We start from the raw sequence: 19451 nt of genomic DNA, 5'->3' as shown, positions 1-19451 counted from the left end.
AAAACTTTTATTAACTGCTTCTATTTCAATAATTTCCTAAGCAACTACTTTGGTAAAATTCTTACCCCTTCTTTCTTACACACCACATCTAATTAGCTCAGTCAGTAGACGCTGCCTTCAAAGCCTTGGCAGAACTTGACCCTTCGCCGCCTGTGTGGGTATAAGTCACAGTTTATCTGTGATTCTGAGTGTCCTCTTTATACACTTGCTATCCTTCGCTCCTCACCCAGAACAGGAATCTCTTGTTAAAGCCTTAATCAGATCTCGAGCTTCTTCCAATGACTTTCTATTGCAGGGTGAAAACTATAATCATTACATTGCCCATAGGACCCATAAGATTTAATTCTGTCAAGGAAAATGCTTACCTCTTCTTTTTTTTTCCATGATATTTATTGAGCTCTAGATTTTTTTCTGCTCCCCTCCCTGACTCTCCCCTCCTTCTTCAGTCCTCCCCCAAGCTACCCATACTCCCAATTTACTCAGGAGATCTTGTCTTTTTATACTTTCTACTTCCCATGTAGATTAGATCTATGTAAGTCTCTCTTAGTGTCCCTATTGTTGTCTAAATTCTCTGCGACTGTGATTTGTAGGCTGGCTTTCTTTGCTTTATGTTTAAAAACCACCTATGAGTAAGTACACGTGATAATTGTCTTTCTGTGTCTGGGTAACCTCACTCAAAATAATCTTCCTGCAAAATTCAAGCTGTCGTTATTTTTTTCCTCTGTGTAGTACTCCATTGTGTAAATGTACCACATTTTCCTTATCCATTCTTTGATCGAGGGGCATTTAGGTTGTTTCCAGGTTCTGGCTATGACAAGCAAAGCTGCTATGAACATAGTTGAGCACATGTCCTTGTGGCACGATTGAGCATCCTTTGGATATATACCCAAAAGTGGTATTACACCACACTGACATCCAAAGGGGTTATACCAGCTTGCATCCCACCAGCAATGCAGAAATGTTCCCTTTACCCAAAAACCTCTCCAGCATAAGTTGTCATAAGTGTTATTGATCTTGGCCATTCTTTCAGGTGTAAGATGGAATCTCAGAGTTGTTTTGATTTACATTTCTCTGATGGCTAAGGATGTTGGTCATTTCCTTAAGTGTCTTTCAGCCATTTTAGATTTCTCTGTAGAGACTTCTCTGTTTATGTCTGTACTCCATTTTTTTTATTGGATTATGTGTTCCTTTGGTGTCCAATATCTTGTTCTTTGTATATTTTGGAGATCAGACCTCTGTCTGATGTGAAGTTAGTGAAGATCTTTTCCCATTCTGTAGGCTGTCGTTTTGTCTTGTTGACCATGTCCTTTGCTGTACAGAAGCTTTTCATTTTCCGGAGGTCCCATTTATTAATTGTTTCTCTCAATGTCTGTGCTGCTGGAGTTCTGTTTAGGAGGTGGTTCCCTGTGCCAATGCGTTCAAGTGTACTCCCCACTTTTTCTTCTATAAGGTTCAGTGTGGCGGCTGGCTTTATGTTGAGGTCTTTGATCCATTTGGACTTGAGTTTTGTGTATGGTGATAAATAATGGGTCTATTTTCATTTTTCTAAATGTTGATATCCAGTTATGCCAGCACCACTTGTTAAATATGCTTTTTTCCATTTGATATTTTTGCTTCCTTGTCAAAAATCAGGTGTTCGAAAATGTGTGGATTCGGTTCCATTGGTCCTCCTGTCTGTTCTTACGTCAATATCACGCTGCTTTCAGTACTGTAGTTCTGTAGTAGAGTTTGAAGTCAGGGATTGTGATGCCTCCAGAAGTTCTTTTATTGTACAGGATTGTTTTGGCTCTCCTGGGTATTTTCCTTTTCCAAATGAAGTTGAGTACCATTCTTTCGAGGTCTTTGGAGAACTTTGCTCGGCATTGCATTGAATCTGTAGATTGCTTTTGGTAAGATTGCCATTTTTACTATGTTAATTCTGCTTACCCAAGAGCATGGGAGGTCTTTCCACTTTCTGGTATTTTCTTCAATTTCTTTCTTCAATGACTTAAAGTTCTTGTCATACAAGACTTCCACTTGTTTGGTTAGAGTTACTCTGAGATATTTTATGCTGTTTGTGGCTATTGTGAAGGGTGTTGATTCTCTGATTTCTTCCTCAGCCCTTCTATCATCTCTTTACAGGAGGGCTACTGATTTTTTTGTGTTAATCTTGTATCCTGCTACATTGCTGAAAGTATAAATGCAAATGCAAAATGTAGTTTTACTTTTTCTTACAAGTTTGTTAGCATCAAATTTGAGATAGTCCCGTTTCAGCCTCCCAAATGCTTTTGTTTTCTTTTCTTGTTCTCCCCCCCTCCCCCTGCCACCAAGAATTATAACAAGTAATTGTTCCTTGTTTGGGTAGTCACTGTTGCGCAATTTAAAATTTTGTTAGGTGCAGAAATATTTACAGATAAAGCTGTACCTCTGATGCTAATTCATGACAAGGCGTTCAACCTTTAAGTTTTATAAAACAATTTGAAAATAATTTTCAAATTCTGAAGCCTGCATTTAGAATACACTGTAAAGCATGGCGTGGTGGGCACTCAGTAAGGCAGGCAGATCTCTGAGTTTGAGGCCAGCCTGGTCTACAGAGTGAGTTCCAGGATAGCCAGAACTAAACAGAGAAACCCTGTTGTTTTAAACCAACCAACCAACCAACCAAACAAAAAAACCCAACTAACCAAACAACAACAACAAAACCACTATAAAACCTAGAGTGTACAGTTAATGAAAACCAATTAATCTAGCTAGGCAGTGGTGATGCCTTTAATCCCAGCACTTGGAAGGCAGAGGCAGGTGGATCTCTTGAGTTCGAGGCCAGCCTGGTCTACAGAGCAAGTTTCAGGACAGGCTCCAAAGATACTCAGAAAAACCCTGACTCAAAAACCAAAACCAAACCAAACCAACATCTCCCCCTCCAAAAAAACCCCAAAACAATTACTCTAGATGCTTCCAATTCAGGTGAAAATTTATGGGTTAAACTCTCCTTCTTGTCCTTTCTGTTCCTTCTGGCTTTGTTTCCATATTATTCCATATTATTTCCTTGTTGCTATCCTACCCAGTAATTTTATTGCTGTAAAAATCCTAGTTTCATCTTTTTTTTTCCCCAATCACTTTTCCTAGACCTTTTGGCAACCATTAATCATTTTGATTTCCTGTAACCGAGGAAACCAAAATTTTGTAAGTTCTTAATCTTGTCAATAAGACAATTCAGAAATGGACTTGGAAGAAAGCTCAAAGGCCATTTTATTAGTTTGGAAGAAAAACAACGGAATGCAAGTTGAAAATCTCAACATCTGCTGAGAGGTTGGAAGTGTGGAGAAATTCAGCCTTTGTTAGGTGTGGAGATCAGAAAAACAGTGAGAAAGAAAGCCTAGAGTTTCAGAGAAAGCATGCTTATGCCACGAGTCAATATCTGAAAAAAGATAAAAAGGAAAAGCACTCTTAGGTGGGATGTAGACCAGGGCTCAGAGGGTTCTGCATTCCAGGCTCTTGTGTCTCAGGACAAAGGCCTGTACCAGATATATACAATTAGGAGTAGAAATAACAGTTTCCCAAGAAAGAGAAAGCACCTCACAGAACAGGGGTAGGTTAATAAGCTGAAGGAAAAAGCCCTAAAAAGCCTTAGGCTCAAGAAGCTTGACCATTTTCCGGACGTTTACATGTCTGCCTTTCTTACTTTGTATGTTTGGCTTTCCTTACATATATGTACTCTTTTAGATGAAACTCAGGTGAGTCAGGATTTCCAATTTTTGCTTACTGGTTTATTTTGCCTGTTACTCTGATGCTGTAGTCACTATTGTTTTGCCTTTTCAGTGATGTTACATAATTGGAATCATACAGTATTTAGTTATTCAGATTGGGTTTTCTTTCACTTAGCTATATGTTTTTAAAGATCCTGTGTGTCTTTTCATCATTGGATTCTTTTTATCCTGGAACATTCCCTGTATCACTACTATTTTTGGTTTTTGTTTTCCTTCCTGTGTAACAGCTCTGACTGGCCTTGAACTCACAGAGATCCCCCCCCCCCACCTCCTGAGTACTGGGATTAAAGGCAAGGCTGGTATCATTACTACCTGACTTTCCTGACTTTGTTTTGTTTGTTTTTTTGGCACTACTACTTTTTGAAAAATATGTTGGTTACTATAATTATCCTTGTGAAGTTTGTTTGGGTGTAGTTTTCAGTAGTTTGGGTAAATAACAAGAAATAAGATGACAGGGTCCAAGTGTGTAAGAAGCTGACACGTACTTACCTAGTGCTTGTGCCCTTTTCATTCCTACCAGTGCCTCACATTCTTGGTAGTACTTGGTAGTGTAGTTGCTTTGGAAGTTTGCTGTCTAATAGGTATGTGGTACTATCTCAGTGTTTTACTTTTTCATTCCCCAATATGTTAATTTGCCATTTATTTATTGGTCTTCTTTTATGGGAATATTCAGATCCCCTCTCCCGTATTTCCTCTGTGCTTTATTTTGGAAACTGTCCATTGATCTTTTTGGAATTTATAATCTATATGCATGCATGTGTTGGTAAGCCTTCCAGTGACCTTTTCATTTTCACTTTAGATCTTATTTCCTTTTTCTTGACTTTTGTTTGTTTGTTTGGTTCTTGTTGTTGAGACAGGGTCTATTTATGTAGGCCTGGAACTTGCTATGTAGAACAGACACATTTTAATTATTATATATTATTTGTTGAATGTTACTCTTTGGCTCTTTTACTTTAAATTTACACTTCTGCCAAAATACATTAAATCATCCCCCTTCTCTGGTGGTATACACTACATAAAATACATTTTTAAGAGATTTATTTTTATTTTAAAATCATTCTATTTGAGTCATCAATATTTTTGCATTTTCCTGTTGTTTATCCATCGCTTTCATGATCCCTTAGATACCATTATTCTTACTGTGTATGAATATTATGGGTGCTAAGAACAATGAGAATTAAAATTCTGTTACTTCTTAGAAAAAAGGCATGTTAATTCCACTAAAAAGGCTAAATTAGCTTAAATATGTATTTTTTTCTGACCTGGAATTGATTTTTGGGTGGGCGAAAACTGTAATTTGACTTTAATTTATCTTATGTAGATTCAGTTTATACTTTGTAACAAAACTTCTATTTCATTTGAACTAGTTTCTATAGATCTCTTTGCTTTATATCTCTGTTCTTGACTTTTCAGTCCAGGAGACTTACTTTTTCTTCTTCATCCACTGTGATTAATACACAGTGATTTATGTTCCCATCCAAGTACTAGCCAGGTCTGACCCTACTTAGTTCCTAAGGTCAGACAGGATGGAATAGATTCAGGGTAGTGTAGCCATAGACTGATGTTTACTCTGAAAGCTCCATTGGAAAGACATTTTAGCTTGTGTTGGGTAGTTTTGCTTCTGAAACTCCTGAATTTCAATCTGTCATGTCAGTCTGAGGATTGATTATTTGCCCCTTTGCTCACCTTGCGCTTAGAGTTGAAGGTAGTAATTTTACTGTTTACCTAGAAAGGGCGTATCCCTGTCTGGAACTGAACTTGTTTAAATTTTTGGGGGGGTGGAGGGGAGGTATTCTCAGTTCTCAGATGAGTTTTACAATTTTGATTTTGTAGTTTATCACCTCTTTCTTTTTCTTATTATAATAAGTGAGAGGTTTTCTATTATGACCTGTACTCAGACTAGAATGAAAACTCAGTATTTCATTTTATTAGTTACTCTAATAACTAACAGATTTGCTAGAACGATGGGTTGACTTAAGTGTTCTGTTTTTTTCTGTTTTCCACTGAAGGTGTTAGAAGCTACAGGAGTTTATGGCTAATTTTTCCTTATTATTGAAACACAGTAATAAAGCCTTATCAACCTCCCTTTCCAACAGTTATTTTCCCCATGAGATTTCAGCTTTTATAAATAAAAATTTATTGATTGATTATGTATACAGTGTTCTCCCTGCACATACGCCTGCACACCAGAAAAGGGCACCAATTCACATTATAGATGATTGTGAGCCACCATGTAGGAGCTGGGAATTGAACTCAGGACCTCTGGAAGAGCAGCCAGTGCTCTTAACCTCTGATCCATCTCTCCAGCCTTAGTATTTCTGCTTTTAAAAGCAAGTGATCTGAATGAAAGGTTTTCTTGCCTTTTTGTATATGTGATGTATGTGTTTTAAGTGAGCTTTATTGTAATTGGTTCCATAATTATCAGAGCATCGCTGCAACTAGAAACATGTATACACGTAAGTGGTTTTTTTGGAGGGGGAACTTTGAGACAGGGTTGCTCTGTGTAACCCTGCTTGTCCTGGAACTCACTTTGTAGACCAGGCTGTCTTTGGACTAAAAGAGATCTTTCTACCACTGCCTCCTGAGTGCTGGGATTAAAGGCTTGTGCCACCATACCCAGATGTAAAGGCCGATGAAGTATTTGGGATAGAGGTCATATGACCTGCAAAAGTATAACATATTCACTGTCACAGAAAAAGCTTAATGACTTTGAAACTAGACCTTGATCAGATGCCACTGAATAGCATTTCAAGTTAAGTAATTACTTCACAGTACATAGTTACTGCTTCCTAACTATTATTCCAAAAATTTCATGGAGTGTCTTTGACATAGTAAACTGTAATAGGGAATTCACATATTCCCTGTCAGTGTTGTTATTTCCTTTTGGTTTCTTTTGATTAGTAACCATCTCAGTTCTACTTGTAAAGTTGTCCAAATAGGGAAATATTTTTGCATAGCAATACATTTTAAGTCCCTCAGGGATTTGCTGTGAAATCGTTGCCGTGGTGAACTTTGCTAAACAGCTAATCCTAGCTATACTTATATGTTTGTTTTAAAGTGTAGCGCTTCCTAATCTGTGTTTTTCTTTCAGTAGCTCTGTCTGTGCTTTTGGTCCTGCAACAGCAGTTTCTTCTAGTCCTGTCATTGTAGGCATGTACCATTATTCCTCCTAGCTTCAGATCAGTCTTTCAGAGATTATCTACTCACTGTATTTTCTTTCTTTCCTTTCTTCTTTTCTACCTCCCTCCCTCCCTCTCTCTCTCCCTCCCTCTCTCTCTCCCTCCCTCTCTCCCTCTCTCCCTCTCTCCCTCTCTCCCTCTCTCCGTCCCTCCCTCCCTCCCTCCCTCCCTCCCTCCCTCCCTCCCTCCCTCCCTCCCTCTCTCCCTCTCTCCCTCTCTCTGTCCCTCCCTCCCTCCCTCCCTCCCTCCCTCCCTCCCTCCCTCCCTCCCTCTTTCTTCCTCCTTCCTTCCTTTTTTCATTTCCATTTATTTATTTTTCAGTTTTTCAAGACGTGGTTTCCTCGCACAGCTCTGACTGTCCTGGAACTCACTCTGTAGACTAGTCTGGCCTTGAACTCAAAGAGATCCACCTACTTCTGCCTCCCTAGTGCTGGGATTAAAGGCGTGCCTCACCACCACCCGGCTACTTACTGTATTTTAAGGTAGATTTTATTGAGTGAAAGGATATTTAGGTTCAGTGATGAACTACAACACAATGTGTAAGATATAATGGTTATAGTGCCAAATGTGTTACAAAACATTATTCATAGACACTGACAATCATGATGATAGCTGATTGAGATAGTTGTGCCTTTTGATTTATTCTTGCTATAAGATCATGTAAATGAGGTGGCTCTCGGTTAAGAGCACTGGCTGCTCTTCCAGATGTCCTGAGTTTAATTCCCAGCAAACACATGGTGGCTCACAGTCGTCTGTAATGAGATCTAGTGCCCTCTTCTGGCACGCAGGCAGAACACTGTATACATAATAATCAACCCACCAACCAACCAATCAATCAATCTTTTTTTAAAAGTGTCTGGGGAGTGGCACATGGCATCAATCCTAGGGAGGCAGAAACGGGCAGATCCTCTGTGACTTCAAGGCCAGCCTGTCTACAAGACCTAGTTCCAGGACAGCCTCCAACGCTACAGAGAAAACTCTTTTTAAAGACAAAAACAAAACAAAAGAAAATTCTGGGAGAAAATGATGTGGGAAATTTATTGGTCTTGGTATAAGTCCTATGATCTTTAGAGCTAAAATGATTAAAGTCATACTTGGGCTGTACACCTAACTGACCTCCAACCTTTGATGTATTCTCTTTCAAGCAATTGGAGTATCTTGTCTATGTGAGTATACATATTGGTGTGTGTATATACATATATGTGTGCAGTTGCAAATACAGTTTTGAACTTCTGTGTAGAGGTTGGAGGTTGATATTGGATGTCTTCCTCAGTTGCTCTCCATCTTGTCGAACAAAGCAAAATACATTTTAAAAATAAAAGATTCAACTATTTATGTTTTGTGTGTATGTAAGTGATTTGCCTGCATGTATGTCTGCATCATGTGTGTTCTCAGTGTCTATGAAGATTAGAGGAGGGTGTTGAACCCCTGAAATTGGAGTTATAGACAGTTTTTAGCTGTCACGTGGATGCTGGGAATTGTACCTGGGTCCTCTGGTAAAACATTCAGTGCACTTAATTGCTGAGCCACCTTTTCAGTCCCTCTATCTTATCTTTGAGGTTTCTCACTGAACTTGGAAATCATCATTTAACTTAGATTGCCTGGCCAGTAAGTTCAGGGATCCTTTTTTTCTCTGCCTCCTAGTGCTGGGGGAATTACAAGCAGTTTGCCTGGCTTTTTTTTTTTTTTTGGCCTGGCTTTTTAAATATAGGTCTGAGAATCCCAACTCAGGAACTGAGTATAGCAAAACATTTAGACCAGGTCATTTTCTCAGTTCCCAATTAAAATATTTTTAAAAAATAGGCTACCATTTTTTAAGTTAAAAAAATCTTACCACATGTGTGTGTATCTTTACTGCATGTATGTCTGTGTACTATGTACATTCCTGGACAGCCTGCAGAAGTCAGAAAAGTGCATCAGATACCCTAGAGCTGCAGTTACAGATGGTTGTGAGCTGCAGGGTGCTAGTACTTGAACCCTGGTCTTCGAAGAACAGGTAGTCTTAACTACTAGGCCATTCTCTAAGCACTGTCATCATATTTTTAAAGAACAAAAACAGCTGTGTGGTGGTGCATGCTTATAATCCCAGCACTTGGGAAGGCAAGAAGATCATAAATTGAAGTTAACCTATAGCATTTGAGAATAGCCTGTGAGATACACGAATGAGATTGCCTTAAAAAAATAAACAAGAAAAAGTAACAAAACCAGGAACTTAGGGACTTTTACATTTGTTTGTTTATTTTTTGTGACTGTTTAAAAAAATTAAAAAATGTGAAGAGAAGTCACACCATGCAACTCATATAGGTTTATTGGAAGAGGAGAGAGAAGAGGCAGAGACCGGTCCCTGGGTACAAGAGTGGTGGAAGAGAAAAAAAGAGCGAGGGAGAGATAGAGAAAAAGAAAAAAAAGACATAGATGGGCAGGTGATGAAGGATGTCCTTTTATTATATATGTGTTGCTTTTTATTGGTAAGTGAATAAAACTGTTTTGGCAGAGTAAAGCAAGGAGGGCAATCTGAGCAGAGATATATATAGAGAGTAGACGGAGGCAAGAGGCGCCATGTAGCTGCCAGAGATGTTTGCCGGAACCTTACCCGGTAGGCCACAGTCTTGTGGTGATACACAGATAATAGAAATGGGTTGTTTTGAGGTATAAGAGCTAGCCAATAAGAAGCCTAAGCTATTGGCCAGGCAGTGTTATAATTAATATAGTTTCTGTGTGATTTTTTTCTTTTTCTTTCTTTTTTTTTTTTGAAACAGGGTTTCTCTGTAGCTTTGGTGCCTGTCTTGGAACTAGCTCTTGTTGACCAGGCTGGCCTCGAACTCATAGAGATCACTTGCCTTCTGAGTGATGGGATTAAAGGAGTGTGCCACCACTGCCCGGTGTGTGTGTGTGTGTGTGTGTGTGTGTGTGTGTGTGTGTGTGTGTGTGTGTGTGTATTTTCTGGGCCTGAGCAGTCAGGAGCGAACAAGCAGTCTGGTTGCATGCAGTCTCACCTTTTAAAAGGAAATGCACAAATGTGCACAGGAGGTGCTCTTAGTGGCTGCAACTGAGGATGTATCCTGACAGGACCCTAAGGGCAGGTCAGTACAGATGCCTAAATACTTATACTGACTGCAGTTTCCCCTTTCTCCTTTCCTCCTAGTCCCTTATCCCCACTTCTTTCTCTTCCCCCAATCTGTTCCTCTTCTATCTCTATTCAGAAGGATGCACACCTCCCGTGGATATCAAGTTGCAGTAAGACTGAACACCTTGGGTTCACCTTCTTACTTAGCTTCTTTAGGTTCACCTATTGTAAACTCCGTGACCCCTATTTATGGCTAGAAACCAATTATGAGTGAGTACATCCCATGTTCATCTTTTTGGGTCTGGGATACCTCACTCAGGATAGTGTTTTCTATTTCCATCCATTTGCATGCAAAATTCGAGAAGTCATTGTTTTTTACCGCAGCGTAGTACTCTAGTGTGTATATATTCCATACTTTCTTCATCCATTCTTCCATTGAAGGACATCTAGGTTGTTTCCAGGTTCTGGCTATTACAAATAATACTGCTATGAACATAGTTGAACAAATGTGATAGAGCATCTCTTGGGTAAATTCCCAAGAGTGGTATTGCTGGGTCGAGGGGTAGGTTGATCCCGAATTTCCTGAGAAACCGAAACACTGACTTCCACAGTGGTTGCACAAGATTGCATTCCCACCAGCAATGGATGAGGGTACCCCTTCCTCCACAGCCTCTCCAGCAAAGGCTATCCTTGGTGTTTTTGACTTTAGCCATTCTGACAGGTGTAAGATGATATCTCAAAGTTGTTTTGATTTGCATTTCCCTGATTGCTAAGGAAATTGAGCACGACCTTAAGTGTCTTTTGGCCATTTGAACTTCTTCTGTTGAGAATTCTCTGTTCAGTTCAGTGGCCCATTTTCTAATTGGGTTAATTAGCATTTTAAAGTCTAGTTTCTTGAGTTCTCTATATATTTTGGAGATCAGACCTTTGTCTGTTGCGGGGTTGGTGAAGATCTTCTCCCAGTCAGTAGGTTGCCTTTTTGTCTTAGTGACAGTGTCCTTTGCTTTACAGAAGCTTCTCAGTTTTAGTAGGTCCCATTTATTCAATGTTGCCCTTAATGTCTGTGCTTCTGGGGTTATACCTAAGAAGCGATCACCTGTGCCCATCTGTTGTAGGGTATTTCCCACTTTCTCTTCTATCAGGTTCAGTGTTTTCGGGCTGATATTGAGGTCTTTAATCCATTTGGACTTGAGTTTTGTGCATGGTGATAGATATGGGTCGATTTTCATTCTTCTACAGGTTGACATCCAGTTGTGCCAGCACCATTTGTTGAAGATGCTTTCTTTCTTCCATTGTATACTTTTAGCTCCTTTATCGAAAATGAGGTGTTCATAGGTTTGTGGGATAAAATCCGGGTCTTCTATACGATTCCATTGGTCGACTTCTCTGTTTTTATGCCAGTACCACCCTGTTTTCATTACTGTAGCTCTGTAATAGAGTTTGAAGTCAGGGATGGTAATGCCTCCAGAAGATCCTTTATTGTATAGGATTGTTTTGGCTATCCTGGGTTTTTTGTTTTTCCATATAAAGTTGATTATTGTCCTCTCCAGATCTGTGAAGAATTTTGATGGGATCTTGATGGGGATTGCATTGAATCTATAAATTGCCTTTGTTCATCTGGTGATGGATGGAGATAGAGACAGAGACCCACACTGGAGCACTGGACTGAGCTCCCAAGGTCCCAATGAGGAGCAGAAGGAGGGAGAACATGAGCAAAGAAGTCGGGACCACGAGGGGTGCACCTACCCACTGAGACAGTGGAGCTGATCTACTGGGAGCTCACCAAGGCCAGCTGGACTGTTACCGAAAAAGCATGGGTTAAAACTGGAGTCTCTGAACATGGCGAACAATGAGGGCTGATGAGACGCCAAGGACAATGGCACGCGGTTTTGATCCTACGCAATGTGCTGGCTTGGTGGGAGCCTAGCCAGTTTGGATGTTCACCTTCCTAGATATGGACGGAGTGGGGAGGACCTAGGACTTACCACAGAACAGGGAACCCTGACTGCTCTTTGGACTGGAGAGGGAGGGGGAGAGGAGTGGGGGGAAGGGGAGAGGGGTGGGCGGAGGGGGAGAAGAGTGGGGGGAAAGGGGAGAAGGGTGGGAGGAGGTGGAAATTTGTTTTTTTTTTATTCTCTTTTTATCAATAAAAAAAAAGGAAAAAAAATCCAAAAAAAAAAAAAAAGACTGAACACCTTGTATTAAGGCTGGTCAAGGCACTCAGTATGAGGAATAGGGTCTCAAAAGCCAGCAAAAGATCAGAGATAGCTCCTGCTCCCATTGTAACGTTTCGAGTCCCACAAGAAGACCAAGCTACACAACTATCACATATATGCAGAGGTCCTAGGTTGGTCCCATGCAGGCTCCCTGTTTTGTTGGTTCAGTTTCTGTGAGCTCCTATGAGCCCAGGTTAGTTGATTCTGGTTTTTTTTCCTTTTTCTTTCTTTTTTTTTTTTTTTGTGATTTCCTTGACCACTCTGGTTCCTACAATCCTTCTTCCCTCTTTTCAGCAGGATTTCCAGAGTTCAGCTTAATGTTTGGCTCTGTGGGTATCTGCATCTGTTTCCATCAGTTGTTGGATGAAGCCTCTCTGATGACAGTTGGGCTAGGCACCAATCTCTGAGTATAGCAGAATATCATTAGACATTATTACATTGACTTTTTTTTCCTTCCAGTTGTATTTGGTTTTATCATAGGTCTCTGGGCTATCCAGCCTCTGGGTCCTGTCACTCCAGTCAGTGTCAGGGGTGGGCTCATTCTTATTGCATGTGTCTCAGACTAGACCAATCATTGATTGGCCACTCCCACAATCTCTGTACCACCCTTTCCCCAGCATATTCCATAGATAGGGCAGATTGTAGGTTGAAGCTTATGTGGCTGGGTTAGTGTCCTAATTCCTCCACTGAAGTTTTGCCTGGTCACAGAAGATGGCCAGTTTAGGCTACATATCTCTCATGTTAAGAGTCTTAGCTTGGGTCATCCTTGTAGATTATTTGTTTGGTTTTTCAAGACATGGTTTCTTTGTGTATTCTTGGTTATCCTGTGAACTCTACTTATGTGCCATGTGAGCACACGCTCGTGCGCATGCACACACACACACAAATAAATGTTTAAAAAAATAAGCAAATGGATGCTAGTGTTCACATGGCACACAGAGTTCAGAGGACAACTTATAGGATCCTTCAACTGTCTGAGTCTCAGGATTGAACTCAGGTCAGGCTTGGTGGTAGGCACCTTTACCTGCTTGAAACATCTTGCTGGTGCCCTCTTTTACATTTAGAACAGAACCTCAGACTACAAGGAACTGTGTAATCTGATACCTTCATATCTCTGACCTCATCTTTTTACTGCTTTCCTTCTTGGCTTGAACCACAGTGATTTCATTTCTCAAAGTTCCAAATTTGTTCTTGGTTGAGACATTTTTGCCTTCTTCACTGCTCTTAGCTTGAAGCATATCTCTCATGTGTTAGCATAATTGGCTTCTGCATGCCTTATAGGCTTTACCACCTTGGAGAAGTTAAAGTTACTGCACACTACTGATAACTAAAATAGCGTGCTGGAGCTCTTTAGTATAATGATAGGCAAACTGCTGCCCACAAGCCAAATCCTGCCGGTGGCCTGATTTTGTCCTGTCTGAAAGCCAAAAATGTTTTTCATATTTTTAAGGCTATAAAACAAAAGACAAACAAAAAACTTCATGTGAAAGACTCTGTGTTACCCAAAGTGTAAAATATTTTCTATCTATCCTGTCCTTTACAGAAAAGTACTTTCTGGAATTATTTTGTTCATTTCTTTCCTTGTTTTGTCCATTATACTCCCCCCATGCTTTCTTGTTGAGTCTTGGAATGTTGATTGTGTGAAAGAACTGAGCAAAAATAAGAAATATTATAATTGCAGTTGAAAGGCCAGCAAGTGATAAAAGTGATAGTTGAGACTTCTTCCAAAATAGACAAAGGTGGTTTATTAAACAGTCAGTTCATGACTCTGAACGCCTCTCATGATAATATGTATAGAAGATGCAAATGTGAGTCTATAAAGTATATCTCTGAAATTGTTGAAGTAATTAACAGTACATGTATCTGAAAACTCGCCTTCCATTGGGCTTAGCAGCAAATGTATTTATCTATTGAGCCACCTGCCTCTTCTGGGACTAAAGGTGTCTGCCACCACCGACCTGTGAAATGTTTAACTTAAGCAATAAAAATGTTTGTTAAATTGACATATTTATTAATGTATATGTAAACTGCTTATTCCTTTCAACACATTTAAAGTGATTTTTAGATTTATTTATTGTATTTTTATGCATATGAGTGTTTAGTCTGCTTGTATATATATAGTGTGCCATGCGCATACCTAGTGCCTGCAGAAGCCAAAAGAGAGTACTGGATTTTCTGGAATTGGAGTTACAGATGATTTTTTTTTTTTTTGGTTTTTCGAGACAGGGTTTCTCTGTGGCTTTGGAGCCTGTCCTGGAACTAGCTCTGTAGACCAGGCTGGTCTCGAACTCACAGAGATCTGCCTGCCTCTGCCTCCCGAGTGCTGGGATTAAAGGCGTGCGCCACCATTGCCCGGCGAGTTACAGATGATTTTCAGCCACCATGTGAGTGCTGGGAACTGAACCTGGGTTCTTTGTAGAGCAACAAGTGCTCTACAACAACTGCTGAGCCATCTCTTTTGCCCCTTATCATGTGTTTTTAGGCATGAATACTCTTGATGGAATGATGGAATTCTATTACCTTTTAGTGGGCATGTTAGACTTAATATACAAAAACCTAAAATAAAAATAATCTTATGTTTAGGTTGTGTATCAAGTTCTCTGATTAAAAAGTAAGTAAATAAAGAAAAGGGGAGATACAATAAGGAGATGCAGAACAAAGGGTTATTTTAACTTTTAAAATTGTTTTTTATTAGTTCGAGACCAGCCTGGTCTACAAGAGCTAGTTCCAGGACAGGCTCCAAAGCCACAGAGAAACCCTGTCTTGAAAAACCAAACCAAACCAAAACAAAATTGTTTTTTATTGCCGGGCGGTGGTGGCACACGCCTTTAATCCCAGCACTCGCAAGGCAGAGGCAGGCGGATCTCTGGGAGTTCGAGGACAGCCTGGTCTACAAGAGCTAGTTCCAGGACAGGCACCAAAGCTACAGAGAAACCCTGTCTCAAAAAAAAAAATATTGTATTTTATTCTTTCAACAAGGATATTTTAGATTAATAAGGAAAAATTTTCTTTTTAGGAGTTATCATTTGAGCAGAAGCCTTACTGTGTGTGTAAATTAAAGGATATTTCAAGGTGGTAATCCTTGCCTTTTACCTTGTTTGAGACTATTTTTTGTTTGTTCACTGAGAAGTAAAATGTGCTAACTGGTCCACCCAAGAGCTTTTGTGGATTCTCCTGTCTCTACCTCTCATCTCACTGCTGGATAGGAGTGCTGGGATTGCAAATGTGTATTGCTGTGTCTGGTTTTATGTGGGTTCTGGGGATCCAAAGTCAGGTTCCTTATGGACATGGTAAGAACTTTACCCACTGTGCCATTTCCCCAGCTCCAATATTATTAGGTCTTGAACACCATTTTCTCATAGTTACCCGTCTAAAATAAATTCAGAGTACTTAATAGCTCATTCCCCTAATATTTACAGTTGTAGGCAAATCATTTATGTTTTCTCAAATGGGCTTTGCCTTGGTAGTACATTGTGCCATTTCTCTGTATACTGGTAAGACTAGGATTACAGGCCTGTGCTACCATACCCTCACCAGGTTTTCATTTCTTAAAGATGCATACATTTGCCTGTTTTATTTCTTCTGTCTATCTTTATACTGAATGATACTGTATAATTCTACTTACTAACATTTGTCAATAAATTCCTATGATAGGGGATGGAGAAATGGCTCATTAGTTAATAATAGCATTAACTGTTATTGCAGAAAACCCAAGGTCAGTTTCTAGCAGTCACGTGGCAGCTCACAACTCTGTAATTCAGTTTCAAGGATCTGTTACCTTCATCTAACCTCCAGAGATACCAGGTACACATGTGGTGCATATACATAAATGCAGGCAAAAACAAAAAAAAATTTTTTTGAGAGTGAAAGCTGAAAGATAGAGAAGCAGAGTAGCAGCTACCAGAGAGACTTCTTACTTATTCAGATTACTCAAACCTAAGGGGCGATCCTGTTCCTACGAATTCTCAGACTATATACCTGAGCTCTTGTCTATTCCTGTCTTATATTTCTCTTTCTGCCCAGCCATATCTTGCTTGGGATTAAAGGTGTGAGCCTTCACTACCTGGTAATGTTTCTCCTTGAAACTTGTTCAATCTCAAGTAGCCTAGGGTGACCTTGAACTCACAAACACACGTCTGCTTCTGCTTCCTGAGTCCTGGGTTTAAAGGTGTGTGTCACCACTGACTGGCTGCTGTGTTAACTAGTGGTTTAGCTCTGTACTCTGATTCTCAGGCAAGCTTTATTTTTTTTTCTGTTTTTTTTAAATTGATATTTATTGAGATCTACATTTTTCTCTGCTCCCCTCCTTGACTCTCTCCTCCCTCTTCAGTCCTTCCCCAAAGTCCCCATGCTCCGAATTTACGTAGGAGATCTTGTCTTTTTATACTTTCTACTTCCCATGTAGATTAGATCTATATGTAAGTCTCTCTTAGTGTCCCTATTGTTGTCTTAAGTTCTCTGGGATTGTGGTTTGTAGGCTGGCTTTCTTTGCTTTATGTTTAAAAAGCATGTGATAGTTGTCTTTCTGTGTCTGGGTTATCTCACTCAAAATAATGTTTTCTAGCTCCATCCATTTTCCTGCAAAATTCAAGCTGTCTTTATTTTTTTCTGCTGTGTAGTACTCCATTGTGTAAATGTACCACATTTTCCTTATCCATTCTTTGATCGAGGGGCATTTAGGTTGTTTCCAGGTTCAGGCTATGACAAGCAAACCTGCTATGAACATAGTTGAGCACATGTCCTTGTGGCACGATTGAGCATCCTTTGGATATATACCCAAAAGTGGTATTACTGGGTCTTAAGGAAGGTTGTTTCCTAATTTTCTGAGAAATCACCACACTGACATCAAAAGGGGTTGTACCAGCTTGCATTCCCACCAGCAATACAGAAGTGTTCCTTTTACCCCATAACCTCTCCAGCATAAGTTGTCATCAGTGTTATTGATCTTGGCCATTCTTTCAGGTGTAAGATGGAATCTCAGAGTTGTTTTAATTTGCATTTTTCTGATGACTAAGGATGTTGAACATTTCCTGCCAGCCGTTTTAGATTCCTCCGTTGAGACTTCTCTGTTTAGGTCTGTACTCCATTTTTTTTATTCGATTATGTGATCTCTTGGTGTCCAATTTCTTGAGTTTTTTGTATATTTTAAAGATATTTTCCATTCTGTAGGCTGTTGAGGTCTTTGATCCATTTGGACTTGAGTTTTGTGCATGGTGATAGATATGGGTCTATTTTCATTTTTCTACCTGTTGATATCCAGTTATGCCAGCACCACTTGTTAAATATGCTTTCTTTTTTCTATTTGATATTTTTTGCTTCCTTTTCAAAATTAGGTCTTTGAAGAATTTTGCTGGGATTTTGATGGGCATTGCGTTGAATCTGTTTAATACTTGTTATTTTTTTAAATAAATTTATTTTATTATGTATATAGTGTTTTGCCTGAGTGTATACTTGTACACCAGAAGAGGGCACCAGATCTCATTGCAGATGGTTGTGAGCCACCATGTGGTTGCTGGAAATTGAACTCAGGATATCTGGAAGAGTAGTCAGTGCTCTTAACCTCTGAGCCATCTCTCCAGCCCCCGTTAATACTTGTTCTTGTTGTTAGGATTTTGTGTTCAGAAAGCTGCAGTCAATATGCTTGTTAAGGATTTCATTTTGGAACACAGAAAGCAATATTCAATTTGACTGCTCAGTGTTTCTATTTTTATGTTACAGTTCTTTTGCCAAGAAGATGGTTTTCCAAGTCCTGAATGCATACTGTCCGTTCTGATGGGACAAGATCCAATATGAATGTAAGTGATGGAGGAAGACGACGCTTTGAGGATAATGAACATACATTACGAATATATCCCGGGACAATTTCAGAAGGAACAATTTACTGTCCAATTCCTGCCAGAAAAAACTCCACAGCTGCTGAGGTGATTGATTCTCTTATAAATAGACTTCACCTAGACAAAACAAAATGTTACGTCTTAGCAGAGGTAAAGGAATTTGGTGGAGAAGAATGGATACTCAATCCAACCGACTGTCCAGTTCAAAGAATGATGTTATGGCCTCGGATGGCTTTGGAAAATCGCTTGAGTGGAGAGGATTACCGCTTTCTTCTGAGAGAAAAAAATCTTGATGGATCAATCCATTATGGTAGCCTTCAGTCATGGCTACGGGTAACCGAAGAACGCCGCAGGATGATGGAACGGGGTTTCCTTCCACAGCCTCAACAGAAGGACTTTGATGATTTATGTAGCTTACCTGATTTGAATGAGAAAACTCTTTTAGAAAACCTACGGAATCGCTTTAAGCATGAAAAAATTTATACTTATGTTGGCAGTATTCTAATAGCTATTAACCCATTCAAATTTCTTCCTATTTATAACCCTAAATATGTCAAAATGTATGATAACCACCAGTTGGGAAAACTTGAACCCCACATATATGCTGTGGCAGATGTAGCATATCATGCTATGCTTCAGCGCAAAAAGAATCAGTGTATTGTGATTTCAGGAGAGAGTGGTTCTGGAAAGACACAAAGCACAAACTTTCTTATTCATCACCTTACTGCCCTCAGTCAGAAAGGATTTGCTAGTGGAGTAGAACAGATTATTCTTGGAGCTGGACCAGTACTTGAGGTAAGGTATATAAAAACCTCTTTCTCTCTCTCCCTTTCTCTCTCTCTTCTTTTTTAAAAAGACAGAGTCTCTCTTCATAGCCCTGGCTGTGCTAGAATTCATTATGTAGTAATTGCTGCTAGCCTTGAACTCACAGAGATCCCACCAACCTCTGCTTACTTGGTGCTGGGATTAAAGGTATGTGCCACCACACCCAGCTAGACACAGTTTTCTTAAATCTTCAAGAAACAATTGGTAGATTTGAAAAGATGAAATAAAACTATAATAATAGACATCATTTTTAGTGACCCAGGAAACCTTTAAAATGGCTAAGAAACAAGGCAGGTGTGATACTAATAATTTATTTTTAGAAGTGATTCTTGCAGGGTTTTAGTTCAGTGATAGAGCACTTGCTTGGCATGTGTACACCATGGATTTGATCATTGGTACCATCAAAAGAAATTCAACCAAAAACTGTTTCTTTGAGCTATTGGAATAGTAGTCTATTTCTTTACAAAGGTAGAAGCAGGGCTTCTGTTTGTATTGGGCTTTACAGAGGAAGAAGATGAAAACTAGAATTTAACATAATGTAGTACTTCTGGAAACAAGATTTTTTCAGGAGTTGTGATTATTAG

General features: G+C 39.6%; 1 protein-coding gene across 8 annotated transcripts in view; it reads left to right on the top strand.

Moving 5' to 3' along the window:
- Myo9a (myosin IXA) overlaps nt 1-19451 on the top strand; it is a 194820-nt gene that overhangs the window by 16905 nt on the left and 158464 nt on the right. For 5 of the 8 annotated variants that reach the window (XM_075965681.1, XM_075965679.1, XM_075965682.1 and 2 more), the window contains exon 2: nt 17927-18837. In XM_075965681.1, the coding sequence (XP_075821796.1) occupies nt 17962-18837 (876 nt within the window). In that variant the 5' untranslated portion in view covers nt 17927-17961. Of the gene's footprint in view, nt 1-17170; nt 17283-17926; nt 18838-19451 lie in introns of all 8 variants that reach the window. The other 3 variants (XM_075965680.1, XM_075965685.1, XM_075965687.1) reach the window with 2 other exon arrangements.

The sequence above is a fragment of the Microtus pennsylvanicus genome, chromosome 3 (genome assembly GCF_037038515.1).
Source record: "Microtus pennsylvanicus isolate mMicPen1 chromosome 3, mMicPen1.hap1, whole genome shotgun sequence".
NCBI classification, from domain to species: Eukaryota; Metazoa; Chordata; class Mammalia; order Rodentia; family Cricetidae; genus Microtus; species Microtus pennsylvanicus.
The sequence above is the reverse complement of the archived record's forward strand: the minus strand, read 5'-3'. Positions and strand labels throughout refer to the sequence as shown.